Source organism: Pogona vitticeps, chromosome 5, assembly GCF_051106095.1.
Source record: "Pogona vitticeps strain Pit_001003342236 chromosome 5, PviZW2.1, whole genome shotgun sequence".
NCBI lineage: Eukaryota > Metazoa > Chordata > Lepidosauria > Squamata > Agamidae > Pogona > Pogona vitticeps.
Genome location: NC_135787.1, coordinates 195,327,217 through 195,339,377, shown reverse-complemented (window position 1 = coordinate 195,339,377; position 12,161 = coordinate 195,327,217). Strand labels below are relative to the sequence as shown.

The following is a 12,161-nucleotide window of genomic DNA, read 5'->3' as shown; positions in this document are numbered from 1 at the left end:
CGGTTCCCCCCCCTCCGAAGAGCTTACGTTTCCTATCGTGGCTGCTTTGAGCCAGTTTACCCGGACTGAACGGAGGGAGAGAGGCTCCGAGCTCTTCCCCAACCACCAACCACCACCCACCACCCCAGCGGCCGCCTTCCGCTCACGTCCAAAGCGGTACCTGATAGAGGGAGAGGTAGAGGGCCCAGAGGGCCAGAAAGACCAGGCTGTCCCGCAGAGGCTCCAGGATCAGGGCCCCGAAGGAGAGCAGCGCCCCCAGCAGGCAGAGCAGCTCCATGCCTTGCTCCGTGTCCAGGCCCAGGCGTGGCCCCAGCCACAGGAGGGTGGGCGAATCCCGCAGCTGCTCCCAGAAGCCTTTGCCGGTGAAGCGGAGCATCTTCCGGGCGGGCAGGATGCCGTTCTTCCCGTAGAGACCTGGAGGGAGGAAGAAGGACAGATGAACAGAGGGAAGGACACGTGGTCAAAGGGGTGGCGGGAGCAGCAGCAGCCACTGGCAAGCTTAACTGACAGGCCTGCCCTCCCCCCAAAGACACACCTTTAAAAAAAAACACACAAAAACCTACACACACACAAAAACAACCAAATCCAAACAGTTGCTCAAAAAATATAAATCAGTGGGACGATAACCTGGGGAAGGGGACTGGCCCTCTCTTAGAAGGGTTTGGGGGTCACCCACCGGGTCAAGACCCCAGAGTTTCCGTGGTAAGGGGATCCAGAGGAAAAGCCCCCACCGGCTGGGGCACAAAACCCTCCCAGCACTTTACGGCAACACGAACCAAACACCCTTGACCGGGGACCGAGGGCTCCTCGCAACCAGGGGCAGGGAAGCCCGATGACCAGAGCGGCTGGAGTGACCCACCTTCCGTGCCGCCAAGTCGGAACCAACTTATCGCAACCCGAGCAGGGCTTCCAGGACAGATGATGGCCGGGCTGAGCAGATGGAACCCCCTGCCCCGCGGCGAGTTTCCACGGCCAAGCCGGCTTTCGAACCTAGGCCTCCGGAGACCTGGCCCGTCCCTCCTCTAGCCGCTACATCACGCACCGGGCGCCCATGACTGTTAACGAGGTGCAGGAGCGGTTCCAGGAATGGTTTGCTAATATTATTATTATTATTATTTACTTCCTGTGAAAGTAAGGAGGTGTCCCTGGAAGCCAAGACGAAGATCATCCACCTTTTGGATCGCCCTCCATCTCTTCCCTGGACACCCTCACGGGGTCGCTTCCTGCTTCAAAGCCTTCCTAAGAAATTCCAGCCTTAAAAAGGAAGCCCCAGGAAGCCTCCATTTTCGGCTCCCCCTGCTCTGTGGGACAGGCGCGGCACCGGATAATCTCTTCACGTTTCTCAGAGACATTTGCCTTTTGCAAAATGGGGGCCAAAAACCTGAGAAGCCCCCCAGGGTTGGTAGAAATGAACACTCAACTTGAGGGTGAAAATTCTTGGGAGGTGGGGTGGGGGGACCGGAAAGGACCCCACAGCAACCCAGAGGGGAAGGGGCGCTCTCAAGGGGCAAAGGGTGGTGGTTCGTGGTTGGAGGGGGGTGGGAGGGAAGGAACTCAAACAAACAGAAAACCTGGGGAGGCAGCCTGGAAACCACGTTCAGAAACGGGTTAAGCCGACTGGCTCAAAACGTGGAAAGAGTCCGATGGCTGTTGTGGGTTTCTCGGGCTCTTTGGCCGTGTTCTGAAGGTTGTTCTTCCTAACGTTTCGCCCGTCTCTGTGGCCGGCATCTGCAGAGGGCAGGAGTCAGAACTCTGTCTTCAGTTGTTTATGAGATCACCATAATCACCCAATCTCCTGAAAAGGACAAAAACCTTTTTTTTTTTTTTATTTTTATTATTTTTACATATCCATACATAACCATTTCTCTTATCTTTACATAGTCATCATTTCTCCTATTTATTTCTACCCCCTTATCCCACCCCCCCAAAGAAAAAAAAAAAAAAAAAAACCAGAAAAAGACCATTTAATTTTAAATCTGCAACCATGAGCACACCTTTTGGAGTTTAACCAATATAACATTATTGGCCCCCCCTTCTCTTACCCATCTTACATATCCCGACCATTTCTTTCTTATCTCTAATGTTTTTTCTTCCCATACCTTATCCTGTGTCAAAATCGACAGTATGTCTGATTGAATCCATTCATATAAATACCAATTCCATCTTTCCAAAGTCCATTTTGATGCATCCTTCCACCCATAAGCTATTACTGCATGTGCTGCTATAATCATAGCTTTAAATAAATTCTGTTTAGGTTTTTTTACTTTATTATTCCCCAGAACTCCCATAAACAAGATTTTCCCAGTCAGCTGCAAGTTAATATTACATACGGCGTTCACCTTTTCTAAAATCAGCTGCCAAAATTCAATAACCTTAGGGCATTCGCACCAAAGATGTGCATAATATCCCTTACTCCTCTTACAATGCCAGCAACTTGAATTCAAACCTTTTATCATATAAGACAACTGAGGGGGTGTCCTATACCATTTCAATATTAATTTCATCTCCAATTCTCTAAATTTATCCATTTTGATTTCCAATATGCCGTCCATTAACCCATCTATTTCGTATGCTGACAATGTCATTTCTCTTTCCCACTTCGTTTGTATTGTCCCAATCATATAATCTTTATCTGTATTTATCAAGTTATACAACTTCCTTGCAATACCCTTCTTATTATCCTCTTTATTATTATATAGTTTTTCTAGCGGGGTATCCTCTTTATTTAGTATTCCAGAATACCTTCTCTGTTTCAAAATATTGTATAAAGCCATAATCTGTAACCAGTATTGTCTTCCAACTTGTCCTACTACATTTTGTGCCGGAATCTGTATCCCCTGAGGGTTGTATAAATCCTTCACTCTATAGTAGCCGGTTTCTTTTAGTTTCTTCCAAAAAATTTTCTCAATTTTCAAATCCTCACCTAGAGATTCTAGTGGGGTCCATTTGGAAAGACTTGGCATCCAATTAAGTTGCCTTTCCCCCCATATTATTAATGCTGTCTGTCTTGGACCTATTGTATTTTTAATGTCTTTTTTAACCTTCTGTGTAAATATTCCAAATTTACCTACTTCTTTATTTATTGTATCCTCCCATCTTACCCATTTCTCCACACTTTTCCCATCTAATTCCAATAGCATTTTAATTTGAAAAGCTTCGTAATAGCTTTCCAAATGTGGGAGACCCCACCCTAAATCTTCCTGTGGTGAATATATTACCCTCTTTACTATTCTAGCTTTCTTCTTCCCAAAAACCCAATTTTTTAATTCTTGGTCCCATACAGCTAATTGTTTTTTAGGGATGTACTCCGGGAGTACCTGAAATAGATATAACATCTTTGGTATTATAAACATTTTTATTGCCCTTATTTTCCCTAAAATACTTATATATCTATTATCCCATTCGTTTAGTTTTTCCTATATCCTTCTCCAAGTTATTTTATAATTAGTTCCCATCAAATTTTTAATACTTTTTGTTATTGTTATACCTAAATACTTTAATCTCCTAATTCCTAATTTCATACCTGTCAGCTTTGCTATTTCTTTTTGTTCCTTTAAATCTATCCTTTTAAACATTATTTCTGATTTCGAAATATTTACTCCTAAACCTGAATATTCTTTAAACTCTTCTAAAATTATCAGTAGTTCTCTTATTGCATCAAGAGGATTTTGTAACACCAATATTATATCATCCGCATACAGATTTAATTTAATTACCTCTTTCCCTACTGTATATCCTCTTATTTTACTACTACTTCTAATTTTTTCGGCTAAGGGTTCCATAGATAACACAAACAGCATTGGGGATAAGGGACATCCCTGCTTCACTCCTCTCTGGAGCAAAATTTCTTTTGTATAATTATCATTAACTTTAATCATTGCCTTCCCTTCTCTATAAATTTCTTTTAATGCTATCAAAAAGGGACCATCAAATCCAAATTTACTTAGTACTTGAAATAAATACCCATGACTTAGAGTGTCAAATGCCTTATATACATCTAATTTTAAAAGGGCAAATCTTCCTTCACTGTTTCCGTGATGTAGAGTATTAATCACATTCCTTATAGGGTGTCCAATATATCTCCCTTTAACAAAACCATATTGATCCTCTCCTATTAATCTTGGGAGTGTTTTCTCTAATCTATTTGCTAAAATTTTTGCAAAAATTTTATAATCCTGGTTTGTTAAACTAATAGGCCTATAAGAGTTGGGGTCCGTCGGGTCTCTCGATTGTTTCAAGATTATCATGATTTCTGTTTCCCTCCATGATTCAGGGGCTCTCCCTCCCTTCATTATCTTGTTAAACAAACTCTGCATTTCTGGAACTATTAAAGGCCCCACCATTTTATAAAATTCTGATGTAAAACCATCTAAGCCTGGTGATTTCCTACTTTTTAAATTTTTAATAACTGTCAAGATTTCTTGTTGTGTGATTTCTTCATTTAAAATTGCTAAATCTTGTTTTTTAATTTTGTTCACAATAGCTTCTTCAAATTGTTTCTCTTCATTTACTTTAAATAACTTACTATAAAAATCTTCAAAGATCTCCCTTATTTGTTTGTCTTTAAACACCTTACTTCCCGTTTCATTTTTCATGCACCCTATCTTTTGTTTTTCCTTTCTTTTCTTCAAATAGTTTGCCAATCTTTTCATCGAGTTTATATTTATTCTCTGATACTCATTCCTCACCAATAAATCTTTTTTCCACAAAAACAAATTATCTAACTCTTGCAACTCATCTTTCACCCTATTCAACTGTTCTTGTATTTGTCTTTCAAACTTCACCTGTAATCTTCTTTGTAATTCAACTATCTCCTTTAGTTTTTGTTCCCTTTTAAAATTCACCTTTCTTCTAAAATGAATTTCTTTAGAAATACATATTCCCCTGATTACTGCCTTTGCAGCATCCCAAATTATATCTTCCTCCGCAGATCCTTTATTTTCTTTAAAATATTTTTGTATCCCTCTTATTAAATCCTCTCTATCCTTTTGTTGCAAAAATATCCTAGAGTTAAACCTCCACCTTCTAACTTTCTGTTCCTCCTCCAAACCAATCTCAACAAGTAATGGTGCGTGATCTGAAATCCATATAGCTCCTGTTTCCACTCTATTAACTTCCATATCGTTAGTTTCTTTCACTAAGATATGATCTATACAGGAAAACTTTTTATACCTTTTTGAGAAAAAGGTAGGATGCTTTTCATCCTGCAGGAGACTAAATACCTCTTTAAGTTTCCATTTTTTTAAGTTTACTTTCTTATTTTCCCTAATATCATTATTCAAATCCCCTGCAATTAACAAGTCTCCTTCATAAAATGACTGCAATCTTTGAAAGGTTCGGTTCAAAAATAGGGTTTGTCCTTTGTTAGGTGCATAAATACATGCCAAAGTATACTTCTTTCCATTCATCCTGAATTTCACAAAAATAAATCTTCCATCTCTATCTTTACATTGTTCCAAAACATCTATATTCATTCTAGAGTGCAAGAGAATGGCCACACCCCTTGCTTTGTTTGTTCCCCTTGACTCTATCTGCAAACTCCAGTCAGTAGACTTCATCAAAGGTCTTACGTCTCTCTTACTCTTATGCGTTTCCTGCAGACACAGAATATCAACCCCTTGATCCTTTATCATCTTATTTAATCTATAACGTTTCAGATCTGAGGCCAAACCATTCACATTTAAGGAGAGTACTTTAATTATCCTCCCCATTTTTTGTCTATCTCAACTCCCCCTGGTGTGCTCCTATTATTTACTATTTTTTGATGGTCTTTCCCTTCCCCATAGCCCAAAAATAACCCCTTCCCAAGGAGTTGGGTAAGGATTCTATATCCCCCCATTTTCGTCTCTATACGTGGAGATCTGTCTACCCACATACTCCCCCCCCCAAAAAATTTCATTCTTTTCAACCAACACTAACCAAAACAAAAAGAAAAAAAACTATTTTCACGTGGTATAAATTTTACATTCCTGAAGGAAGCTTATTCATATTTACAGTCACATATAAATTCCCTCAATCTTCTTCTTCTTCTTCTTCTCCTCCCTCCTTCTCTTCTTCGGCCTCCTGAGTAGTACGTTGTATGTTAAGTCTGTATAGTAACTTCTCCGCCTCTGCTGGGTTGCTAGCTTTCAAGAGTTTTCCATCTTTAAAAATTAAAATATTGGCTGGATAACCCCAGGAAAATAAAACACCATTCTCATGCAACTTCTGTGCAAAGGGTTTCATAAGTCTTCTTTCATTCATGGTTTCTGGTGATAAGTCAGGGCGAGGAAATATCTTCTGTCCCTGAAGTTGTAAGTCTTTAATTTTCCTGAGTTTGTTCCAAACATAATTCTGCGTTTTCTCTCTTGAAAAAGCTATTATAATGTCTCTAGGCCTGGCTCCAGGCTTTGGTTTCGGTTTCAGAGATCGGTGAGTGCGTTCAAGGTCCTCATCTGTTATATTTATGCCATGTTCCTGAAAAAAAGCAATTACAGTCTTCCCAAGGTCTCCTGCAGCAATGTCTTCTGTTACTCCTGAAAGTCTTAAGTTCCTTCGCCTTTGGCGGTCTGATAATATAGCCAGCCTTTTTTTTAATTGCTGTATTTCTTTCTCGTTGTTTTCACTTTTTTTCACAGCATTATCTGCAGCTGACCTTGCTGTTTTAACCTCTTCCACTAATTGCCCAAACTTAGATTGAAGCGCTTTTAGGTCTTGTCTAATATTTTTCTCCATATTAGTTATCAACTCCGACAGTTCTTTAACTTCACGTTTTGTCGCCATTATGCTTGTTATGTTGTTTTGTTGTTTTCACGGAGAGTATTATTGCTTGTAATTAGCAAGGAAAAACTCACCAAGTCAAGGGAAAGTTTGTAGCTGAGTTTCCGGAACCTCCTCAAAAGTTCCTTCAGGCTTATCTTTCAATTGTTTGGTTGTATTATAGTTTTATCTGTAAGTTTCCTGGAGGGCGATGTAAAGGCGTCTAGCTTCGTCGACGAAGGTTGTTCTTCCTAACGTTTCGCCCGTCTCTGTGGCCGGCATCTGCAGAGGGCAGGAGTCAGAACTCTGTCTGTCTTCAGTTGTTTATGAGATCACCATAATCACCCAATCTCCTGAAAAGGACAAAAACCTGATCCCACAGCTGCAAATACTCAACTATCCCACACACTACACCAGAACACAGACAGAGTTCTGACTCCTATCCTCTGAAGATGCCGGCCACAGAGATGGGCAAAATTTTAGGAAGAACAACCTTCAGAACACGGCCAAAGAGCCTGAAAAACCCACAACGACCATTAGATCCCAGCTGTGAAAGCCTTTGAGAATACATAGAGAGTCCCTTCCTGCTGCAACATTTTGTTGCAGTTTCCATTCGTTGTTGCATAAACCAATCAAGTCTGGCGCAAGCAGGAAGGGAGAAGGGCCGTCTGTGTGAGCAAGGCAGAAGACAAAGCCCCAGCAAGAGTCCCTGGGACAGAGAGGGGACCCATTGGCCCGATCCCAATGTTTGTCTTGAAATGTTCTGGTCAAGCTCCAGGAGAAGCTGGCAAGGGGTGTGACTATCTCAATGAGCTCTGGCATGTGACCCACCATCCCGGTGCCAGCCGCGACCCTCCGGCTGATCTGGGGACCCTGGCTGGGCCGACACTGGGGAGATCGCTGGGGAAGAAAAAACTAGAAAGGATTTTGCAGGATGCAAAGGGAAAAACAGCCCAGGGGGAAAACAAGAAGCCCGGTTCGTGTTTTTTTTTCCAGGCAGAGCCTGCAGCCAAGGAGATTAAAAAGCTACCCTTGGCGCACTGGGGGGGGGGGAGGAGGAGGAGGAGGGGAGTGCTGGCAGGGAAACAAGCAGCAGGAAGTGAAAGCGGAAGAAAGCGGCCCTGTCTGCCCGGCTCCTGTAAGTCCATCTGGAAACGGGAGGAATCCGAGGGAAACCACCCTGCCTAAAGGGTGGCCGTCCCCCTGCCTGAGAGGCTGCCCTGGGCTGTGTGTGTCGGGGTCCCCACGCACACGGGCCTTGTCCCATCATGCACCCAAGTGGCAGGAATGCAGCCATGCTGGTGCCACGTGTATGCCTGCGGGAGGAGGTGGGCCAAAGGAAAGGCAGCCCCACAGGCAGCAGGAGGCCTCCCCCAGGAACAGGGGCCTGGCCTGAGATGGGGGGGGAGCATTGCACTGCGTGGCTTCAGGATTGGCTAAGGAGAAAGGCCACGGTGGGTTTTGGGGTGCCAAGAATCCCCCCAAAAGGAGCGGCTTCCGGCACGCCTGTCTCTGGTGTGCAGAGAGCTGGGTTAAAGAAAAAACAGCCGTTGCCCTTGCTGGCTGGGGATTCTGGGCACTATAGTCCAACCCAGGACCATCTCCAGACTCTGGGCTGCTCCATCAGCTACCCATCCTCATCATCACGTTGGACAAGCCAGCTCAGGGGTTTAAGGCCTCTGTCTGCAGAGCCAGAGGTTGGGAGCTCGATTCCCCCACTGGGTTTCCTTGACCGGGGCTGGACTGGATGATCTTTAGGGGACCCTTCCAACTCTGCAGGTCTAAGGTTATCATCATGATCATCATGGCCCTCCAGAGGTTTTGGAAATTAACCAGACCAGATCTAATTTGAATCATAATTTAAATCTCTAGGGTTCCTGTGCCAACCCCACCCTCTTCTTGTCCATTCTTGGTTGCTATTTCTCAAAACTCTTGAGATAAAGACTTGATATCATGAAGAGGCCCCTAGTGCCCTATTTCGAAAAACTGCAGTATTTTATTCAGATTAGCATTGCACATCAACAGGAAAAGAATGGTTATTTTTGATACCAGTAACTTCAGTCTGGCTTGGAGGATCGGCCTGGTCAGGGTTGGGCTCATTTCCGTATACAGGTGCAAACCAGAAAGTTATACCTGGAGAGCTGCAAAGGTTGGGGTTTTTTAAAAAAAAATTATTTTAAAAACGGTATCTTCCAGACTTAAAACTGCAGTGAATACTCGGGGACAGAGAAAAGGTAACCTAACTAATCTGCATAGAAACCAACACATCTACACATCAAATTATGGGCCCAATCCAAGAAATATTGGACCCCATTCAGTAAACATTTTTTAAAAGCTTACATGAATTCATTGCCTCCTCCTATAGGCATTTAATAATCTTAGTTCCATAACGAGACTGTTGGGTTCTGGCACACTGCAAATTAAAAACGTTACCGTGAATTACCAAAGAAACACACACACTTCAGCAATAAAAATGTTCAAAAATCTGGCTGAAATGTTTAAAAACTGATTTAATTTTTTTTTAAAAAATGGATGAAATTCTGTTTCTTAGCATTGCAAGCCACATTAGAGTAGGCTCATTAGTAACTCCTCTGTAAATTTCACTAATTCAAATGGGCCTACTCTGGTAGCATTAGACTACGCCAAAGTAAAGTGCAACTAGAGTAGGCCCATTGAAATCAACGGAAATTATGGGGGACCTGACTCCCCAAATATACCGACTGCCTGCTGATCCATTTCCGGACAGAATTAAAAGGGCTGGTTTTGACCTATGAAATGTTTAGTAGCTTGCGTTCAAGCTATCTAAGAGATGGCATATGCCCCCCCCATAAGCTTGCTCAGGTGTTAAGATCATCAACAGAGGCCTTTCTCTCAGTCCCGCCACCTTCACAGGCGCATCTGGAAAGGGCCTTCTCTGTGGCTGCTCCCAGCCTCTGGAACTCCCTGCCACTAGAGGCCAGCCTGGCCCCATCTTGGCTCTCCTTCTGCAAGCGGGCAAATAGACTTTTCTCTTCAGGCAAGCTTTTCTTTCAATGACTGGCTGCCTGAGAAGGTGTTGTGTGTTGTTTTTTTAAATCAATTGTTCTACTCAGTTGTTTTAAAATGTGTTTTTACTATTGGTTTTATTTATCATTTTAAACAGAATACCTGTTTCATTCCTTCTTAATATTTATATACTTACTGTTTTTCGCTTTTAAATATTGTCTCTTTAATTATGTAAGCTGCCTTGGGTCATTTTAAGGAGAAAAGCATAGTAAAAATATTGTAAATAAATAAAATAAATGTCTGAAGGATGTGGAGGTGGGGAAATCTCTTCCCCCTCAACAAACCACATCCAGCTCTCTAACTGGGATGCTTCAAGCCAGGTAAACACATAAAAAAAAGCCTGCCCCTCCCTCCAAGAGCATCTCTGGCTATAAAAGAAGGCCAAAACACACCGATATGGCCCCAGGTGCGAATTCTAAACCCAGGATTGGGGCACACCTTAACTGGACCATGAGCACATACATCATGCTAGGATGGTCCAAAGACTTTTCTGATTCTACTCCTCCTCCATCACCACCACCACCTAAGGGCCCTTTTAAGGAGAAAGGTGGAGTGAATATTCATTAAATAAATGAATAAATTGTCAAACTCTGTAAGGCCCAGCCTGATGAGGTACTAGGCTTATATTTATGTATTTGTTTCTGATATTTATATAAAGCTTCGCTTAGTGTTCAGCACTACTCTTAAGTACTTTACAGCAAACAATAACCTATTAAACCTCCCCCCCCCCAAAGACCAATATTGACAACAGGATGTGTGGCCTGAATCCTGAGACCAGCCCAACTAGAGTAACCCCACTGTGTCTGTGGGATTTACATAATGCCGAATCATCATCATATAGCAACACATTTAATAGGTCTGGACAACCAGTTGGATTAAGGCCAATCAAATAATTTGCCAGAAATATATTATTTGTAAAAGAAATTAATTTGTGGAAAGAGTGAATTGTTCCCGTCACTGCCTTGTGATGTGGGTTGAGGTTTTTTTATTTTTAACTGTTGCTAATTAATCCTTAGTGTCCTGTCAGAAGAAGCATCAAAGCACCGAAGAAGAGGGCTGCCGTGCAGAAAACCTCACAGGAAAATCAATTTACGAGCCGGATCTGATTTTTTTTTTTTTTTTTTTTTGCATTTATTCCCCGTGCTGTATGGGGGGAACCCATCATTTCCTACTGGCATTACTGCATCTCTCTCATCGCTATCCTGAAGGGCTGCATTTTGACTTTTTAAAACAAACCATGTACAAACACCTTTGTGCCTGAATAAATAAAACGGGAATTCATGGTTTTCCCACAGAGACTCATAAACGTTCACCAACTTTCACCGAAACTGCCAGCAGAGAATCAAGTCACATGTGGTCACCAATGGGGGGGGGAGCTGGCCACAGAGAACCCCCCCCACTTCCACTGTTCCTAACTTTGGCCAGGGATGCTGCGGATTCTCTTTGGTGCCACGTGGGTCACTTTTGAGCAGCTGCTGGCATCGTCATAAACAGGGTCCCTGTGATGATATGAACCAAAGGTGCCAAGGCCTCAGGAGTTAAAGCGTCTGGCAGCAGAGCCGGAAGTTGGGAGTTTGATTCCCCCACTGGGCCTCCTTGGCGGGGGAATGGACTTGATGGTCTAGAGCAGGGGTCTCCAAACTACGGCCCGTGGGCCACATCTGGCCCGGCTTGCCTTTTTATCTGGCCTGGTGGGTGGGTGGGTGGGTGGGCACGTTTGGCACTCAAAAATCTGGAACATATATGTTGTGGCCCTCACTCTGAAAAGTTTGGAGACCCCTGATCTAGAGGGCCTCTTTCAGATTTGCTGTTCTATTATAATTATTCTTTAAAGTTTCTAAGGGGCCTGCAGATTCTACTCCTGGAAATTCGGATCCTGACGGCCGCGCTCTCACGTGGCTGGCAAAGCAGCTGGTGGCGCCCCCACAAATTCTGGAAGAGCTCAACGTCTGGGCCAGCGCCCAGGGAGCCGCATGCCAACATAGCCAAGGGTGCCAGGCTTGGCTGATTTTACACAATGGGGGCTGAGTAGCACACTATTGCCCCGAATGTCCACCGGTTTGACTGGGGCACCTGAAAGCTCACCTGAGCTTGGATATGTTACTCTTTTATGGACCACAAGCCCCAGAATGCCCCAACCAGAAACACCAACACAGAATTTTAAATAAAAAATCCCACATCCATAAACAGAAGCTATCTTGGCTATTCGTGCCAGACCACGGCAGGATTCTCACTGTGGTGAAGTGGATAGAGTGACGCTCTTATGATTCTGGAGAACTGGGTTCGAATCCCGGCTCAGCCATGGAAACTCACTCTCTCCTTAAATATCTCGAATGCCTTGAAAGGTCCTCTTAAGTGTGTCGCCATAAGTCGGTTCC

The 12,161-nt window shown here is 43.4% G+C and overlaps 1 protein-coding gene across 1 annotated transcript in view; it reads right to left on the bottom strand.

Annotated features, from left to right (window-relative positions):
* Window positions 1–12,161, bottom strand: part of LMF2 (lipase maturation factor 2) — a 30,836-nt gene that overhangs the window by 17,749 nt on the left and 926 nt on the right. The window contains exon 2 of the mRNA XM_073002390.2: window positions 161–414. Coding sequence (XP_072858491.2) covers window positions 161–414 — 254 coding nt within the window. The remainder of the gene's footprint in view (window positions 1–160; window positions 415–12,161) is intronic.